This window comes from Convolutriloba macropyga, chromosome 2, assembly GCF_964194025.1.
Source record: "Convolutriloba macropyga chromosome 2, txConMacr16.3, whole genome shotgun sequence".
NCBI lineage: Eukaryota > Metazoa > Xenacoelomorpha > Acoela > Convolutidae > Convolutriloba > Convolutriloba macropyga.
In genome coordinates, this window is record NC_134469.1 from 17,461,742 (window position 1) to 17,482,819 (window position 21,078).

The 21,078-nt window shown below is 34.7% G+C and overlaps 1 protein-coding gene across 1 annotated transcript in view; it reads right to left on the minus strand.

Moving 5' to 3' along the window:
* LOC142334839 (uncharacterized) overlaps positions 1 to 21,078 on the minus strand; it is a 48,738-nt gene that overhangs the window by 8,544 nt on the left and 19,116 nt on the right. Inside the window, exons 4-7 of the mRNA XM_075383167.1 lie at positions 19,566 to 20,419; positions 13,138 to 14,139; positions 9,785 to 10,375; positions 1,728 to 1,853 (exon numbers count right to left, since the gene is read on the minus strand). Coding sequence (XP_075239282.1) covers positions 1,728 to 1,853; positions 9,785 to 10,375; positions 13,138 to 14,139; positions 19,566 to 20,419 — 2,573 coding nt within the window. The remainder of the gene's footprint in view (positions 1 to 1,727; positions 1,854 to 9,784; positions 10,376 to 13,137; positions 14,140 to 19,565; positions 20,420 to 21,078) is intronic.

The following is a 21,078-nucleotide window of genomic DNA, read 5'->3' on the forward strand; positions in this document are numbered from 1 at the left end:
TGTGAGTTTTAAATTTTGGAAACTATTTTTAATTATTTATGGTAGCTAAAACTAACTGAAAACCAAATAAATCAACTTTGAGAGAAATTTCAGTTAGAAAAACTGCTTCTAATTGATCTTTTTCTTAAATACTCTTTGAATCTTTTTAAAATGTTGATTAATGGTTCAAATTCAGTACTCGAAAAATCTTTAAGACATCAAACGGCGAGGAAAAGAATGTTTCAACTCTTGGTTTTTTTGGTTGTTCGGCACTTTTATCACTGCCTTCTAAATCTTGAACCTAAGTTTACATCTTTATTATCAAGTTATGACGAGTGCATAGCCCCTCATGTCACATGAACAAGATCTGTGAGTTTTAAAAAATGTTGAAAGGCCTTAGAGTCTTCCTAATGAAATATACACTTACGCTAACTTTATATAGACAATTATTGTAAATTGTCCTCATTTAAAACAAAATGCTTCTCTATTGGAAATTAAAAATTAGAAGAAATTTTTCCTATTATCTTGTCTGTGAACCCACGTTAGAGCACCAATTTAAACATCTGAAAAAATCTCAATAGATTAGTTATTTAACATAACTTGAGAACCTTTTGAGAAAAACGTTTAGCTATTTTTTATTTATAGTGATTTCTTTTATCTGATTTTGTCGTTCCGTTTGATTCGGAAAATTAGTGTAAGTGCAGATTTTTTGCCGTACTATATAAATACTCTAGTAGTTTATGTCAGGAGCTCTGCCACTGCCTTTCCCAAATCCCGGAGTGGAAAAGAGGAGGGAAGAACCACAAAAACATACTAGAAAATCTCAAAACGTCAGATTTTAACTTGATTTCAGTAGATTTTTCGAGAGTTGATTAAATAATTCAGCTTAGCAGACCGCAGAAGAAGTCAGCCAGGTAACCAAGACAACAAAGTAATTGAAAACTTAAAATCTAGCAAAAATCTTGCAAGCCTGACTCAAAATCTTGCAAGAATCTTGAAAGATGATTGAAAATCTTGCAAGACTCTTCCAAAAAAATGGATGAACTATGCGTTCCCTTGCAAGATTTCGTGGAAGATTCTTAAAAGATTTTAAATTTTTGGTCACTAGGGATTGCTACAATAACACGGACTTCACATATTTGCAACACCTATTTCCAGTTTGCAGTTCATTAAAAAGAAATAACTTTGATGGACGTCTGTTAGACTAAGCTTGGCATAAATTCAGTAATGCTCCAACTTAAAAAAGGCTCCAATTTTGGCGAGGATGCACAATTTTAGCTTCCACTTTCATTGATTCTTAAAAGAAATTCCTCGATTGCAATAACTGCTGGCTCTTTCTAATTTTTTCGAAGTCATTTTGTTTGAAAGTTGAAGTAGTCTCAACTCCCCAGAATATCAGTTGTATAATACATAATTTGCTGCAAGTTGCTTTACCATTAGGAAGATAATTTTGTCGAAGATATTTCGAGGAAAGTGTTAGATGATAGTGACCAATGTTAGGCTATAAGCGCTACAATTTTAAGATCTATTATATTTATTACTCATACGAGTACCAAAGATGAAAACATAGGCGGAAATCATAAAGTAAAAATTTGAATGCCTTTTTGAACAGAGATGAAAAAGAAATCTTAATTGGTCTCCTGTAGGACTCTGCTGGGAATCCTTTAAACATGATTCAGTGAAAATTTTGAAAAAAAACAACCATGGTCAAACAGTATTCAGCCAAAATGAATAGCATGAAATACTACCTTCTTGTCCATTGTCATTATATCTGTATTTGAGATCTATAAACTCTGTACCGTCTGACACATTGACGATCAAATTAGGTTCCACGCCCAATGACACTGTCACTTTTTCAAATTCCTGGTTCTTGTCTGAAAAACGCAAAAATGATGATTAGCTAAATTATTACTCTAGAGATAAAGGATAAAAGAAATAGTGGATTTCCGATCTATCTCGAATGTTGCAAGTAGATTATTCAAAACTTGTGAAATTCTTTCAAGAATTGACTGTTTACAAACCAAGGAGGCTCGGTAATGTGCGTTCGCATATAATGCTCCGACCTCACTCATCCACGTTTTGATTGTCTACCAAATAAGGAAGAGATAGAAAAATTTTAAAAATTCACGTATCGTTCAACAAACAACTAAGTGAAAAAATGCCTAATTAAAGAGCCGATGGGACCTGCCATAATGAGAGTACCGTACAAGACAACTATTTAAAAAATTAAACAAAGTCAAACGTTAATTACGACCAAAACTCAACGTGTTTGTTTTAAAAAACACTTAATAAAAAAAAGAAAATGGAATCAGATAAAAACTTTAACAAACTAAAAAACGTGAACTCATTGGGTCTTCATTAGTTAAAACATAAGCCATTTCGATAATGAGATACGGTAGCAGGCCGACAAAGACGAGCAGAAAAGGCAAAGTTAAAAAAATGTTTCCCTTTTTGAAAACAACCAATTTCAAACCGATTAAAACCATTACGTAACTATTTTGCTCATTAGGAATATACACTTCACGGGAAATAAATATGAAATTTATTCATTTATATGTCAGACGACTACAAAGAAAACGAAAAAAAAACAAAAAAACAAACAAATATATTTTAACGAGAAAGTGGTGCCGCAGCCGGTAAAACCATAGGGATATTCTTGGAGAACCTTATTTATCTTCAACTTATCATTCTTATCATCAACATCAGTAACTTATCATCAACACCAATAGGGATACACAATTTTGTGATAAGGTGGCAGGGAAACAAAAAAACTCAAAAATGGGCAAGTACCCAAAAATTACACTTTTTCTTATAAAAAATGCGTAGCGCCAAAGCCTAGAAACAATAAGTTCAGAAAAAAACGATTATAAAAGTTCATGTTGATTCAATTTTTAAAAGTTGAACTTGTCGTCACAGAGACTAAGATACAAAATTTAGAGGAATTTATAAAGTTGATAAAGCTCAAAAATCCACAAATCTTCTAAAAGTAAATAATTTCAAGATTCAGACAAACAAGCTTGCAAATTAAAATAAAAAAGATCACTTTGCAACTGCTCAGGAAGCGATTTGTGCTATTTATTAGTGAGACCTGATTACAATAAAGACAAAAAACAACAATTACGGACAGAACTCAAAATTTCACAAACGGTTCGTACAACCAATGTGTTGAAGCCAATAAAACTATAAGACATTGAAAACAATTAAAAACTCTACTTTGAACAGAAAACGGGTTTGAAATTTTCGCTTCCGTCTTTTATGATTTTAACTTCTGACTTAAGGGATTCTTCTTTGTAAGATGTATTTGATAAAAAGACAACAAAAATAACCAAAATTTTTGACTATTATCGAAAACTCACAAAATCAAAATACAACCAACGGCAAAACCATTGTTTGGAGCAACAAAAATCTTGATGAACCCTGCCAATAATGAGCCAAATATATTGGTTGATGACAATAAGATCAAGAGTTGGGAATAACAAAAACATTTTTCTTAAAAAAATAACTGAAGGTCATCAAAACCATTAGCTATGGAACTGAAACCAGTAATAAAAAGATTCATCTAAACAATTGGAATATCATTTGAAGCTTCTGGTTTGCAAGAAAAGGATGTACGACAATTAGAAAAATCCGGAAAGAACGACTATTAGAACCAAAGCAAATAAAATTGCTAATAAATTTTCCAAGAGAAAGGGTTCGCAGGCATTAAACCTGAAAATTATTTATTGAAATCGTTTGCGAGCTTTTTTAATGCTAATTAGAGCTCTCCTTAATTAAGCCTAGAAAAAAAGGCTTGTTTCTAGGCTCATTTGTCTGAAGACACAATATAAATTCATTTTGAGGGGGGTACAAAGAACAACCTCAAATATAGGCAATTATTCAAAAATTGCAAAGTTTTCATCAAAATCTTTAGTAAGAAGTCCATGAAACCATTATTTATATAAAAATTCACTAAAACGAGTTTTTTGTCCTTCACTTGGAAAATTTATTCCCCTGTGTATGTTGGGAACATGTATATGGTGTGCGTTACTTGTGGAAAGAAAGAAGATACGGAAATTGGCGAACTTCAGTACTTCATTGACATTCTGGTAAAGTCATCAGGTGCATTAGCTAACAACTGAAAGCATGGCATAGGTTCACCTGTAGCTCTCAAAGGACACAATTAGGTCATAATTCAAAAAAAGAAGACATGAGGCTGCATAAAGAATGAAAAATGAAGGCAAAGTTAAAGAGATCATTTAAAATTTACGAAAACGCATAGTCAAAGCCTTATAAACAAATAAATCTCTCTGAAGACACAATATAAATTCATTTGACCTCGTGCTGTTGTAAATAGAATCTCTAATTAATTCTGTATTGATTTGAAATCATTTTCGTCACTAATCAACACAAAAAAAAATCCATTTTTTTTGCAAAATACCGCCCCAAAACAATCCGAATAATTATTGGTTGCAAGAATCCGAATGAGTTGGAACCTCTTTCTGTATTTACTGCGCGTCCAACAAAAAAAAAAAATTCAATAAACGAAAAGTATATCATGCTTTTTGTATAATTGATGAGTTACTTTTCAAAAAACGGTAAAATTTCAAATCCAGAAGATTCCTACAGGAAGAGCAAGTACAAGTGTAGTTTATTTGGGGTTTTAATGGATTGTGACGGACGGCAGATTTTATGTCTATACATACGGCTTATTTAAACTCTAAACAAAGTTTCATACAAAGCGAATTTGGAGCCATTTTTGATTTAGAAAGGTCTGATAAACGAAATGTTTATCAATTTTAACCGAATAACTTGGATAAAATCAATCGTCAAGCCTCCTCTATCCTTAAAACTAAAATGAAAAACATTGTTTTTTGTAAAACTTGGTTAAACAATACGGAAAATGTGAATAAGAGCAACGGAATTCCGTCTACTATTCACAAAAGTTTAAACATCGATAACTCCCTATTAACGAATAAAAATAAAAAATGTCTTTTTTAATTCCATATTCTACGCTGGACGGTCTTTTTAAGGGTAACAATCACAATTTTCTGCGATGAATATATCGATCGGCCAAATAATGACTGAACAAAAAAACCATTTGAGTATATAGTTCCTCCCTCCCTCCCCCCCCCCCCACAAGTGGGCCAGAACAAGTATGGAAATTTGTTCAAATGTTCTAAAATGCAAGTTGGAAACATATGAGATAGTAGAACTGGTTTCACACTTTTTTTGACCTTTCTTGTAATGACAATATAGCGGAAAAACAACATAAATGTCTTGGTGAAAAAAATTGCCAACTCCGCTGTCCCACTTACCATTTAAGAGGGTGAAGAGATTATTACAAGAAGCTTTTCCGCTTTGAAGCTTAGTACGACAAAAGGAAATACAAGATAGCAATTAATTTGAGTTGCAGCATACGGCGCAACAGCCCCGCCTTTTTCTCAGGATGAATTTGAATTTTGGGGAGACATGGAATGTACAGAACTAGTAAAAACGAGTTTTCAAAGTGGGAAGTATAATAAGTCTATATATGATAGTAATGTCACATGCCACTTTTTTATAAACAATTGCTGCCATCAATCTGATGGCTGTTTGTTAGACTCAGATTGTTAATAATCAGATATCTTTGTAAAAAAAAGACTATTTTTTTCAGATTCTTAACTATAAGCGTCCATTTTTATTCCTTTCGGAAAAATTGTGCGAAGGCATTGAACAATTCTTTCCAATTTTCCAGTTTCTTTCAGTATATTTTTCGTTTGAAAGTTAAAGCTGCAACAGGATAGAAAGCTGGAAACTTTTCAACATGCACTCCGCAACTTCTAAGAAAACTTTTCCACCCGGGCTTACCACCCAGAGTATTTCAGTACTGAACCTGAGTATCACCATATTATCTTGTAAAACCAGTATTGAAACAGCTTTTTTACATTAAAAAAGTTGGTCATTAAGCCCAGAAAAAAAACAGAACAGCTATTAAGACTGTTCAGAATAATTTCAGTGTAAAAATATTAGTGTAAAATTTTCGAAAATGTTGAAACATGCTGAGCCTGTCAGAAAAGCATGCAAAATGCATGCAAAATGCATGCATTTTGCTGTAGCGACACATTACCAGTTAAAACAGCTACATACATACTACATACTGTGTGGATGCTGCTACTTTCACTGATACTGGATATTTCGGGATCCGTCTGTGGCGCGTTTGGGTTGCGTTCGGGGTGAGTTCGGGGAGCGTTCGGGGAGCTTTCGCATAACTGTATAACCAGAGCAGTAATATTCTCGACCTTCCGGGTTGCTTAACAGGTGTACTCACGACGTCCCGGGTCTTTTTACAGATGTATTTACGATGTCCCGGGTCACTTTACAGGTGTATTTACGATGTGTCGGGTCACTTTACATGTGTCTTTACGATGTCTACCGTCCGTCACTCTACAGGTGTATTCACGATATCCCGGGTCACTTTACAGGTGTATTTACGATGTCTCGGGTCACTTTACAGGTGTATTCACGATAACCAGGGTCACTTTACAGGTGTATTTACGATGTCTCGGGTCACTTAAAAGGTGTATTCAAAGGGGATGAATTAATTATAGTGGTGGGGGTGAATTAAGGTAGGTGGAGAGTGAATTAGTGTAGGGGGGTGAATTAATGGTTATGATAGGTGAATTAATTTTAGGCTGACAACATATGCTGTAATTTATTTCTATTCGCCCACTGCAAAGTTTTGTAATTTGAAAATGATGCTGCAATTTTGCAGTTTTTCGATGTATTTACTTCCATTCGCCCATATTGTAATTTCTAAAGGTTGTATTTGCCATGGTGTTTAATCTTTCCGATGTATACTTACTTCTTTTACATCGTCTTTTCAATTAGCAAAAGATTTCAGTCTAAAACACATTGTTTTTAACCTTTCGCAGTGCGCGCGCGTGTGCGTGAGTGTGCCTCTTTGTGTGTGCATGTGTGTGTTTGTGTGTGTGTGTGTTGTGTGTGTTGGGATATGCCTGTGGTGTGATGCAGAATGGTGTAAATATGCCTGTGGTGTGATGCAGAATGGTCTGAATATACCTGTGGTGTGATGCAGACTGGTGTGAATATGCCTGTGGTTTAATGCAGCATGGTGTAAATATGCCTGTGGTGTGATGCAGAATGGTGTGAATATGCCTGTGGTGTGATGCAGAATGGTGTGAATATGCCTGTGGTGTGATGTAGAATGGTGTGAATATGCCTGTGGTGTAACCGACAATCAGCGCTGAAACAGGTTAAAAACGTGTATTTTAGGCTGGCAATCAGAGAGGAAACAGGTTTAGAACAGAATAGTTTTAGGCTGACAAGAGGTATACAATAATGTTAATTAAGCTGATAAATGTATGAAAATAGTAATGGACAGAATAAAATCAGGTAAAAAACAGAATACCGTTTTTACTCTGAAAAATAGACTGATCAGTCTATATTTTGACATGAACATAATATGTACAAGTGAAAAAATGGCTATATACAGTCTATGGATTTACACTGTTTCAGTACTGCAATGCTCTGTATGGTCAGCCCGGGCAGTTTTATTTCACATTTTTTTTCATAATTGTTTAACTTAAGAGCGTTAAGAGCGTTGATTATATAAGCAGTGTGAACCAACTCTGAAGCAAAATATTTCCTATGATGTAAAATTATTAAACATTTTTTCTGACAATGTCAACTTTCGACTGACCACCGTTTATAAACCGATATGAACAGAACTATAGTACTATATCCAATTGACACCTGCCATGCCTGAAATCAATACTTCACAAGCAAATCGTTGTTTTGAAATTAAAACGAAAAAAACGTAAGGCACTAAAAAATATACTCCAAAAAAGAAATTTATTTATTTTTTTTCATCATCCCTTGTATGAGAAAAATTATTGTAAAATCTTTGAAAATTTTAAGGTTGAAATCTTTCGTGATAAATGCAATTATAAAAATAATTATAACAGACTGTGGATAGTTATTATGAATAAATGGTTATAAAAGTACCTAGAACAAATTGATTCACAAATCCATAAAACTACTAATTTAATGTAATTTCTAGCGCAAAATCATTGCCTGAATACTAAATGCTTATCGAAACAAATGTAACTGATATAGACACTAGTACCTACGGCGTGCTTCATCGAAGCAATTTATATCTGGTTCACATCGTGATTTTAGAGTTACTCTACAGTTGTTTCGCCAATTTTCAATTGAAAATGGTAGCACAAAAAAACAGTCAGCAGTTATTTCTGATGAATATATATATATATATATATATATATATATATATATATATATATATATACATATATATATATATATATATATATATATATATATATATATATATGTGAGTGTGAGTCTGTGTGTGTGTGTGTGTATTTGTGTTTCGTTTATGTACGTATATATTGTTCTTTTTTCTGTTAAATCGCAGTTTCATAGATATTTTATTAAAAGCAGTTTCATAGATATTTGAAGAATTTAATAATTTTTGTATGTCAACAATCAAATAGAGTTCTTTAGAAATCACTGATTTCAAATTTGTGAAAACTTTTTTTGTGATTTATATTTGTCTTTAAACCCCGGCCTCCTCTAATGATTGCTATTTGGTATTGACTGTATGTTTTTAAACAAGTTTTAAGATTTTGACGGGTTTCATTACAGGTAGAATTCTATTTTTACATTGTGAGGACTTTTTTGCATGGCTTGTTGTAAAGTTTTCTTTAATATTCCTCTAGGTGCTTAATCGACACAAAAATGTAAATTGAACTCATTTTAAAAAAACTCTACTTCTTTTCATGCATTTGCATTTAACTCCGCATATCTTAACACCAATTAAAACACTCACGTGGACATTTTAAGATGCCTAAAACTTGCAGTGCCAGAAATTAAAATACCCGAAGTTCCTACATAGCCAGATGTTGTCTTACGTTGACTTTCGTCATCTTAAATTGTATGCGTTTCGTGTTTACGTGACTCAGCTTCAAAGCACTGAGAATATCTGATGTTTATCGTGAACCGCGAAGTGGTTTGAAATATTAAGTCAAAACTTCGACGTAACTTCTGCAATGTCACGTTACCATGCTTAAAACACGAAATGCGCACGTTTTAAAATGACGAAAGTCAACGGAAATCAACTTCTGGCTAAGTAGCAACTTCTGGCAGTTTAACTTCTGTCACTGCAGACTTTCGGTTTTTTTACAATATTCACGTGAGTGTTTTAAGCATGGTTATATGACTCTGCAGAAGTCACTTCGAAATTGTGACTTGATATCTCGAACCAATTGGCGGTTCTCGACAAACGCCAGAAGTTATCAGTGACTTGAAGCAGAGTCGCGTAACCATTAAATCGTTCGACCTCTCAGTCATTTCACCCTAAAAACTGGCAGTCAGCATTACTAACAACTTTCTCATAATTAAACCGACCATTTAATGGCATGTTCGCAGTATCATAATTCCCACGGACCGCGGAATGAACGGGTTTGGCGGAATACGAATGAATATAGTACCAATATTAATGGTACCAATTATGTGAAGGATTAAAATTGAGGTGTATTTCGCCAAATTTTTTTTGGATTTTTACGGAGTCCCTCTCTAGTAAAGGATACGCGTTGTGAAAATTTGCATAATCAAGCTTGATATGTTTTCACTCTTTTTGCAAAATTTTTTGCGTGCGAGAACCTCTTAATATTTTTAAATCATAAAAAAGTATCTTTTCATCTCTGCGCAGTTGACACTTTTCTGTACTTTACCGCACAATGTTTTTAATACTTTGGATAGTTAATGCTGCCATTCGCTACAGAGAAGCCGAAATATCAAAAATCACCTGAATATATCTTTGAGATTTCAATCTCTTGTGTGGAAATTTGAGGACCAGCATCAGGAAACTTTACATTAATCGCTACAGCGTCGTCAACATCTTGCACTGACATCACCGAAACCTCTAGATTGTTCTCGTCTGCAGGCATGGCAAAAGTCACGTATTTTGGTTCAACCAGTTTTGCGTCATTGCCAATGACAAACGTCACTTTGACGTCATTTTGGGGCGATATTACGTAAGGAAATTCTCCTTTCAGGGTTTCACTTTCGGGGTTATATTCAATGTTTTCTGCAGCCAGATATTTTCCATCAATCTCAAAAGTTATCACAAAATTTGAGTCGCCATCAAGAAAACAGTTCGCAATTTCAAAAACAGCTCCGTGAGTTTTGATTGATGCTATGATTGGTTCAATGGTTGAATTGCAATTGTAGTACATTCTGTGATCAAACTCAGCCTCTCTGATTGGCTGAACAAAGCTGCCGAATGGATCTTGATCAATTTTATAGATGAAGATTCCAGGAATGTCACAGTTGCTTTCAAGAGGAAGCTCTCCCATTCTCGTAGAACCGGACTGAGGCAGACGCACTGAGTTATCATCTAAAATTATATAAAATAAAATTTTTTAGATTCAAAGTTTTTGTATGATTCGCGGAGGATCTTGATTGTGATTTTTTTCAACACACTCAACACAATTCTTTTATCTTGATATATCACAAGAATTGAGTTGAGTGCGTTGAAAAAAATTACAATTGAGATCCTCCGCTAACTCCACCTCTAAAACCTGGTTTTCGGTAGCGAATTCAGTGGGCCATAGCCCACTGGATTCGCTACAGAAAAGCAGGTTTTAGCGGTGAATACTGCCCTAGTTGAGACATTAAATAATGAAAGTACTGCTAAAAAAACCACCGAGTACAACTTCTAAGTGAGAGCCTTAAAAAAATTTTCATCGTTCAATTTGAAGTATGTATGTTCCAACTGACATATCCCCCAGACTTTAAATTTCTATTTAAATTTCTACCTTCTCGCCTGGGGTACAAAACGTCTTCTAGGTTTTTTTTAACTTGATTGTATGATGCGTTTCTTAGATTAAATACATGCAGTAGCAGCTCAGCAGCAACACAAGAACATAACCAACTAATGTCGGAAGAATTGCTCTCGAGTGACTAGTGGCAGCTCGAATGTATTGTAGCCTGCTTCAGTCGGTTCGGAGAGGGGATTAAGTTCGCTAAGGCGAGCTTCTAATGACGTCATTATAGGTTATTACTTTCAACAATTGCCACTAATAAAGTCTAAGGTGAAAAATTGCACAAATTTTAGTGCACTTTTCAATTTACTTTTAGTAATAAACTGTCGCCACTTGAGCTGAACTACTGACACTATTGGATTTGTGAAAAATTTAGATCAAGCAAAACAAAAAGTCAAGGTCATAAAAGTGAACCAAAAGTCGAAACGGTAAACCAAAAATTTCACAAAAGAAGACCAACACGTTTACAATAATAGCTTCAAACTCAGTTCGAGAGCAATTAATATCATCGAAGCAGCACATTCTCACTTAAATGATAATCGGGAAATAACCCAAAACCTAAAAAATTTTTCATTCTCAAGGCACAACAATCCTTGCAAGACGACCTGATTGTCGAATTAGTTAGACTGAAGCCGTGTAGGTGAACAAAGGTCACAAGACTAATGAATATTTATGTTTTTATATAACATAAACAGACTAATGTCGGGAAAATTGCTCTCAAAAGACAGGCGAGACAATTTAATTCAGTGGCTGTAGCTTACATAAATTTTCTTTTTATAGTGCAAAATAGTTTGAACACACCGGGATTCGAACCAGTGCCCTCCTGATCCCTCCCCAGACGCACTGTCCACTCCGCTATCAGGACTTCTATACAATGTTCCAGAAGAAAAGGGCAAAATCGGTCAAGCAAAAAAAATTGCATAAAAAAGACCAACATACTCACTTCGTTCGAGACCAATTAAAAACGTGAAATTTTAATTCATCAACGTTCTTTTTTATTGTCACTATCTACAATTAGCAAATTTTGGAAGCGGGTCTAAAGCAAAAACTAAATTAATTGACTAATTAAAAAAACCTTCTTCTCGGCTCGTCTCAACTTGAATTTCGCAAAGAAATCAAGAAGAGATCAAACTTGACCAGTTCTTTCAAGGGTAAACGCTCAAAACTCACATTTTTACTCCTATGACCGCTTTTAGCTACTTTTAAAACTTATGTAAAGATCATATTTGAGCGGTATTTTTAGAAACTGATCACTTCTAACCGTTTTATGAATGTTCAAAAGCATTTTTTGGAACTCGTTTACGTATATTTTGTAAATAAGTGCAGGTTACATGTGAATTTTCTTCATTACAGAAGATAATTCATTATTATTTCTGTTACAACATAAGAAATGGCCATTTTTAACAATTTTTTTTGAAAAACAGCCAGTTTTGTTAGTATTTTAAAGTAATGCCTGCGCATTACATAAACGGTGTCTACTAATGTCGTTTTTGAACCCGCTTAATGTTAATACTCTAGGTATTTTTGGATAATCTTAGACGAGAAAGAGAATCAAATTATCTTTGCTTTAATCAACTGTGCACTTTAACATAATATAACTTTTAATTGAGACAACATTATACGAAAAATGTTGATTCAATTGCGTAAAATGATCCTTTTAAAACATAGCAAAAACGATCAAAAAGAGTCATCTCCTAAAAAAATATTAGTCAAAAATAGCAATCCCGTATCAATACCAATTAAAAACAGTAATCTCTTACGAATACCGCTCGAAAATAGTGAGAAAAGATAGGGAACGGTAATTTCCTAAAAAAAATACAGATTAATTAAGTTCAAAAGCAATGCTCACAAAATCTAACCGCTCATGACAACTCTAAATATGTCGGGATAAAGGCATTATCAATTTTTTTGATTTCTTTGATCAGTCAAAGGACATTATGAGTCAGGCAGATGTCACGCTTTACATTTTAGGTTGAGAAAAACGGAGGCATGCTAAATTTGAGCAGAGAAATAGTCTAGAAAATTTTTTGTGTTGAGCTCCAGACATTATTCAAGTCTAAGACAAAGTATTTTAAAGCCAATTTTAGTCGAAGGTGGTTTATTATTACACAGTTTGGTTGAGATTGTGTTTTCTCCTACGTCGAGGTCTCAAATACCTTGACCCACCAATTAGAAAATGTGTCACTTCACTTTGCTGAACTCTTGAATTTTTCGGCCCTCAATTACTTAAGCCTAAAAAGACGTGCTGCTGTTTTTAAACAGTTTGATTTCTAGCCTCAGCTAATATACCATTTATTGTTTCAAATGTTAAATGTTACTCGACAGATATACTCACATCCGGCATTGAATCCAGCGTCAGCGTAAGAATCTTTCGATTGAATCTCGAAGTAATCAAAAATAGCAAAACAATTGTCCTCAAAATTGCCAAAAGTATCAAAATCATCACATGCTAATATAATCTGGAAACTGTTAAATTCGGCCAGTGGAGTATAGTCACGACTTGCTTTATAATATGTCACCACGTATCCAAAAGTTGCTTTGAAAACCAAATCTTGCGTGGCAATAAGAGTGTTGATTCGGTCGAAATCACTCTGGTTTGTAATTTCACGTTTCATTATATTGTTTCCTAAATTCACATATTTGGTTGTGTTTTTGCCCATTAAAAGCCACGTTAGATAGTCATCTCGGTTTACATTAAGGTCTTTCAAAGGAAACTGTTCATTAAACCACATTTCGACATAGAGCAGAAGCTCAGGATCCTCGATTCCAGTATCTTCTAAATCCTGGTTGACAACGCGCTCCGGGTCAAAATCAGCTGTTTCCAAATAGGCGCAAATAGGTTCTCTATAATCAACATACTCTGAAGAGAAACAAGCATAGTCAAGAAGATTATCTCTGATGTCAAGATCATCGAGAAATGCTGCAATAAACGTTCTCGATGAGAACCAGTAAGTCATCGCATCAATTTCGTTTTCGAAGGAAATGTACCCGTTTGTGCAAACATAAAGCCAGGAGTAGCTGTTCGAGCCAAAAACCAGGCTTCGGCTAATTGGTTGTAAAGAACTGCAACCGGAGTCCACTTTTTTGGTAAACGTATCACCCGAATTTGGGCCAAAAGGCAAGAGGAATGGTTCGGGCAAATGAGAAAGATCAGGTAAGTCTTTGCTGCCAACAGGCTGTGGGGGGTCGGGCTCTGGGTCTGTGATCGGCAGGGCTAAATAACTTCCAGCCCACTGACTTATTCTGAACAGGTAGATTCCTGGGATGTCACAGTTGCTTCTGTTGGCGAGATGCATCATATCACTTGATCCTGCTTCCTCTAACTGAAGATACTTGCCTGAAAATATTCTTTTTTTATCGAAATTCATTAACCCTAGATACAACTTTCAAAATGATAGTTTATTAGAGACCATATTCGGAGAACATATTAGAAATGATCTCTTTAAGCGATTAAAAAGATCATCTAATCTTTTCAAATTGTGTCAGAAATTTTGGCAACATTCGGACCAGTTTTCTTATCTGGTCTGAGCTCATCTTTTTACATATACCTCTACTAGCTATTAATCGAGTTTAGCTGATGACGAAGACAACTGCTTCGGTCATTTCTTAACTCTGGCTTTTGGAGCTGTTGAAAAATTTTAAAAAACCTGATAACTTTATATTCCAGGGAAAATATCGACCCTCATTTCCCATACTTGGAAAGTAGGTCCTTGGCATCTAATCAATTTTTATTCGCCAAATACAATAAAAAACAAATTTTTTGAGCAAATTCGAACTTTAGAGTTTTAGTTTACATTCAATAGTAGGACACCAAAATTGTATTTTCAACTTTTATAATTCTCCACTACTTACAAAGTTTAGTCCGAGTAGCTTGCCATCAATATTTCTACGTCATACATCAACTCAATACATCAACTTTCATATTTCTACGCTTTTATACTTGCGTCAACCTGCCAGTAAGTCAAACTTAAAAAATGATAAATAAATTAATCAATTATCCGGAATGCTCAAATGTGTTTTGAAATCAATATTTGTTGCAATTTGGTGTGTTGTGATCTGAAATAAACAGGTGAGAACAATTTTGAAAGTTGTTTTCTCTCCGAGAGGCAAATAAATTATAACAACTTCATTTTTGGAAGAAAAAAATTGCAGATCTGTGAAGATTACTTCCCGGATCTGAGTGTCATAATAATTCTGTACTTAATCATAAAAATTCCATTCTGAATTTTTCTATTTCAAGAATTCTTGACAGGGCATTTTATAGCCTGATAATTGTAAATTTCAGAAACCGTTTCTGATTTTTTTCTTCTCAGACTGAAAAATAGACTGGGTTTGGTCTGCACAGAATGAAATTTTGATGAGTCATGCACTGAATTTTTTCTGGACAGCCTAAAATTCAGACTGATTTTTTTCTGCACACTAAGAAGTTCAGCCTATTTCTTGTTAAAAGAAAAGCGTTGCCTGAAATAGAAAGGTTCAATTTAAAACAGTACATAAGTTGAAATAATCATTCAAAATTGCAGTTTTTGATTAAAAAATCGATAAAAAGTATGAGTTTTCGCCTGTTTGTTACAATTCTGCATTGTATTCTCCATATCCGAAGCAACGTGACTATAACAGCAACGTGTATTCTCCATAACAGCAACGTGTATTCTCCATAACTGTATTCTCCATAATTGTATCAAAAGGAAATCAGACCAAATCTGAAATAGATGAACATTTTATATTTGCATCGAATAGTATATGGCATCAGCAGTGACGCTTACCACATTCCCCCCCCCCCAACATTCAAGTACTCCTCCCTGAAGGTATTCCTCTCTGAAGGTATTCCTCCCAGGAATACCTTCAGGTATTCCTCCCCCCTTCCCCTCACAAACCCTTCAGGTTGGGGGGGGATGGGAATACCCTTCATGGTATCCCCCCCTACCCACCATATTGCCACCCCCCTCCCCAACCCACCATATTGCCCCCCCCCCCCCAACACCACCACCACCAACACATTAAGATATTATTTGGACATATTTTGGACAATTCGTTCAAGTTCGTGACACCTGAAACTTCAGACGCATCTCTGTGAGGAATTTGACGGCAGGTGATGATGGATCTGGCGGCTGTTGGCGCAGGTACAAGGTGCAACAGCCGCATCAGAACTCCGTGAAAGAACACATACGATTGTTCACAACTCGGGTAACGAAGTGGGGTGTTAAAAGAGGTGGTGGTCGTGAGGTTGTTGTTTTTTTGGTGGGGGGGTGTGTTGGGTGGCTGGAGGGGTGTTGGGTTGGGCGGGGGTTCACTTAAATCTTCATCTATTCCAACCCCCCACCACCTCCACTCTATTCCATTACATCTCAACAATGGGGGGGTGAGCTGATGTGAAAGTCGAGAAGTGTAAAAAGAGGTGCCATCTGCAGAAAAAAAGAAAAGAACACCACAAAAAGAGCATGATACATAACTGATGTGTTCAATGGCAGGACTTCTGAACTGAATATAGCTTCTGCTATTATTAATTTATGCCAATTTGACACTGTTGTCAGGTACGACGAAGAATCTGAACCACATTCTTCTTCTTCACTATTTTACTGTGTTTTATGGCCTGATCGTGCGACACGTTTGCCAAAATTTTCGATTTTCGAAAATTTCATTTTTACTATGATTTTACTCTGATCAGAAAAAAACAACAATCTCAGAATGTCCAGTGACGATTCATAAAAAAAATATTTCTAGGTTTTGTGTGCACATAATGCAAGGTAAATTTACCTTTAGGTCACTCTGATTCAGGACTGATTTATCGTTTTACCATTGGATTGTAATGAATCAGTACTGAAAGGCTCTGACACTCGGGTCCGGGTTCAAAGAAAAATTATTGAAAATCGCCTGAATAACACTAAACTTCCATAAATTACAATTGGAGCTCATTTGAATTAAAACATTTGTGTGAAATAGTAAACAAAACTGCAAACTTTATTCTCCGGAGAAAACATCGACGTCACAAACCACCTACATTTAATGTATGTCTTTGGTTCAAGTGATCAGTTTTTATTCTATAACTACAACAAGGATGCTCGTTAATGGGCGTTCGCACATGCTGTTCCAACCCGAGCTCATCGACATTTTTGACTTAATTGTCAACCTGATGAGATCATCAAAAATAGGTATTTGAGTTCAAACAAATCGCAACACAACCGAACTACTAATTGATTTACATAACACCACGCCCCGATGTAGCGCTCACAAAATCTGCCACTAAAAACACTAAGAGGAAAAAGTAAACGCCAAAGTAAGCAAAAACATAAATTGTTAGCAAACGTGCTAAAAGAAGAGAAAAAGAAACGCAAATATTGACCACTCGCAAAAATTTTTATGAAAACGCATATTGTCCAACAAACAAAACATCAGTTACGACATGATATCAGTGAAAAATGGTTTTTGAATTACAAGGAAAGGAACCTCTCATTGATGAATATAAGTTACAAGTTGACAAAAAGAACAAAAACTAAAAAATATAAAAAAGTCTTTGATATCGAAAAATATCAAAAACTTTAATAATTTTGCTATAAACTGACTGCATTGAGTAACAGCATTTTTTAATCCTTAATTGGAAGCCTATGAGACCAGCCAGCATTCTACGAATATAGGAAGAATAAAAAAGGGCAAAAACATCAAGTTCAGAAAAAAATAATCGAGAAAGGTGTCGAACAGAAGACAAGCGAAGTTTTTGGAAAAACGTTTTCTAATTTCATATAATTTTTAAACAGCATTGGGGTTGTTCTTCTCTTAACAATGACTTTAAAAGTATGAACAAACATAATAAAAACACAAAATTTTAGAGAAAACCAGTTATATCAATAGCCATTGAATTCAATAGCTTTCAACCGAAGTCAAAAATACGCTAAGTTATGCCTCAATGAGAAAGAAATGATATTTGTCAATCATAAGTCATCAACTGGACATCAAGATAAGTCTTATGAATACGAAAACAGCAACAATTACATGCAAAAAACAAAAATTCATTAGAAAAGTGCGAGAAGCAAGTGTCGAAGCCATTTAAACCATGACTTTTCTCTGCAAATTTTATCTATGATCCATTGGAAGTCTTCTCTGAGCCATTGGGAACTATGAATAATAAGATAATGAGATTAGATTTCAAAAGGAATCAAATTTACAAAAAAAAATCCGAGTTTCTTTTTTAAATTATGAAAACTCGTGTTATTGAAGTCATAAAACACATAGTTAGCAAATAAAACCACTTACAAGATTTTTTTCCGTTGCTTTAAATCATTACTAAGACTGACTTACTGTTAATTAAAGTAAATTTATTGTCGGTTAAAGTTCAAAAAAAATTCGACAAATTGTTGTTTAAAGTCTTAGCAGCCACTGGCTGTCCACTCACAGAACTATATAGGTTTACCTAATGCAAAATAGGAAGTCAATCGCCCTTGTATTTAGTGAGTCTATGCCATAGGACTTCCAAAAATCATTAAGATCTCAAAAATAAAATCAGAATTTCATTAAAAATTTCAAAAACTCAGAGTTGAATACAAAAAGAACACATGAGTGATCCCTTGAGAACGAATATTTTGATTAGGTATCAGTTCACTTTAAATGAGGTTTGTCATTAACAGAACCTCGATATGAAAATGACTAGTCTCTAAATGACTAAAATGACAATAATGAATAAGAAGTCTTTTCTAAAAGAAACTGCTCTCAAATTGAATTCGACTTTTTTTATAGCAAACATCCCCATGAGACCCAAACTAGCCTTTTTATCGGTCTATTGCTTAGACAAAATTGATTCATTTGGTAGCGTGAAATGTAATTTTGAAATAATATTTTTATAGAAAAGCCTTAATTTGAATAAAATTTTCGCTAAAATTGAACAAAATCATGCAATTATCACGTGTTCACACAAAAACTTTAAACCTCGACAAACCCTCGAAAAAAAAGAAATTCGAAACAATCTTTATAATTTCGAATTCTACGCTGGACGAGCTTTTTAATGATGCCACTCACATATCTCTTCGATGAATATATCGATCGACCAAAATTGACTGAACAAAAAAAACCCATTTGAGTATATGGTCCCCCCCCCCCACAAGTGGGTCGGAACAATAAATAGCCAAATTTGAGCAAAACCAATTAGCATTTGAAATTATATTTATCTCTTTGTGAATAATAGTGGCAGAGTAGTATCATAAATGACGACAAATTTAAAAGCTAATAAAGTTATATTGGTCAAAACTGGGAAAAATTTAATGCCAGAGCTTCTCAAAATGCTATTATCAGCATTTTGGTGTTGACCAGTTCCGAAAAATGGAATTACTTCCTGAAAAAAACTTGCAAGTGTAAACCTCAAAAAAACAGGTTGAACATATTTTAACTGATTTTATAATGTGATGTGAATTCTTGAACGATCAAAATTCACTTTAGCTACTGGAGAATGCATGTTATCAAAAAATTTGATTCCCTATCAATACTTTTTTACACTAACTTTCCTCGCTCTTTCTCTGAAAAATTGATTAATTAAAATCGAACAAGATCGAACAAAAAATTGATTGAATAAGGTTGAACAGAATCAAAACAACTCTAAATTTTTTCTCTGCTTTTGTTCAGCAGATTGGCCAAAACAGTTCTTTTCCTCTAAAAATCCTCTAAAAATAGAAGTCACAGATTAAAAATAGATCAACAATACTCCTCTTCGGGTTGAAAAATATACAGCACTCAATACAATTCAAATTCTTTGAATCGTAAAAAAGCTTGACTAACCATTATCATTAAACCCTCCGCTGACAGTGTAATAGTAGCTGAACTTCCAGCCTATTTCGAAGTAGTCAAACATTGTAAAGCAGTGATCTTCACGTCTGTTAAAAGGACCACCGAAATCATCACAAACGATAGCCATTTGATAGCCATTGTGTCTGTCAAGGTATCCAGGATTTTGAGAGATCTTGTAGAACGTCACAACGTATCCAAAAGTCGCCTGGAACCCAGTCTGGAAAGGCTCAATCAGGTTACTCAAAATGCCCAAATCATTGGGATCGGTGATTTCGCGCTTCATAATGTTGTTGCCCAAATTCACATACTTGGTTGTGTTCTGACCCATTAGAGTCCATGTTAGGAAATCGTCCCGGTAAATGTCAAGTTCTTGAATGGGAAAGTTCTGCCAATAATAAATGTACTGCTGCATTTCTGAGTTATCAATATAGTTTCCAAGTGCTTGGTAGAAAGGACCGGGGTAGAAAACCGGGTCAAAGTTTTGATACATTGTACAAATCTCTTCACGCCGCCATTCGTAGCCAGGGGCAAAACAGCCATGATCTAATAAGTTGTCTTGAATATTTGACTCCCCAATAAATGGCCCCATAAAAGTGTGATAACTACTTCCGAAATAGTATCCATTATAGACGTAAGCAGCGAATCCAAATGAAACGTACCCGTTTACACAAACGAACAGTGAGTCATAAGTCTGTTTACCAAATCGAAACGATCGTGTTAGGTTCTGCTCATCAGAGCAACCGTCACTTTGTTTTATTGTGAAGGTGTCGTTGCTTTGTGGGCCAAAGGGAAGTAAAAAGGGTTCGGGAAGATGCGATAGATCGGGCACGGTCTTGGAATCGTTTCTTTAAAATTTACATACACCTATATATAATATGCATAATACTCAAGGTTAACCAAAGATGGATCATTAATTGCAACTCTTTATGCTTTGGGTGGGGGAAGGGGGTACTGGATCGGGTGTGGGAGTGTGGGGTACAAGATCAGGGGAGGGGTATGAATAATCAACAGAAAAGAAACCTCAAAAAGTCTTCAATTTTGCACAAAAATTATTTCTCATTAAACGAGGTGAAATTTAATACCATCAACGGGTATGAGAATATTGCTCGTATCTAATATGAAAGGAAAATATAAGCGAATTGGGAATTAAGGCAATTGAAAGATATTTAAAAGTCACTTTGTAAAATAGAATCCGATATCCCTAAATGTGCCAATATACACATAGCAACGGATTGAAATATTTCATTTGATTTAGAGCTGGACACATATCGAACAAGCATTAAACTGGTTTAGTGATTGCTCGAATTGTATCAGAGCTTTCATCCAAAGAAAAAAATCACGAATACTATTCACAACTTAAAATTCTGGCATAAAATTAAATCTAAGTGTTCGAAAAATGAAAAAAAATGATGTTCGAAAACCAACTATTAGTTTTCAAAAAACAATCGTTCAGGTCCTCGTTCAAAATGATCTAGGAAAATACCCATCCAGACCACTTTTGCTT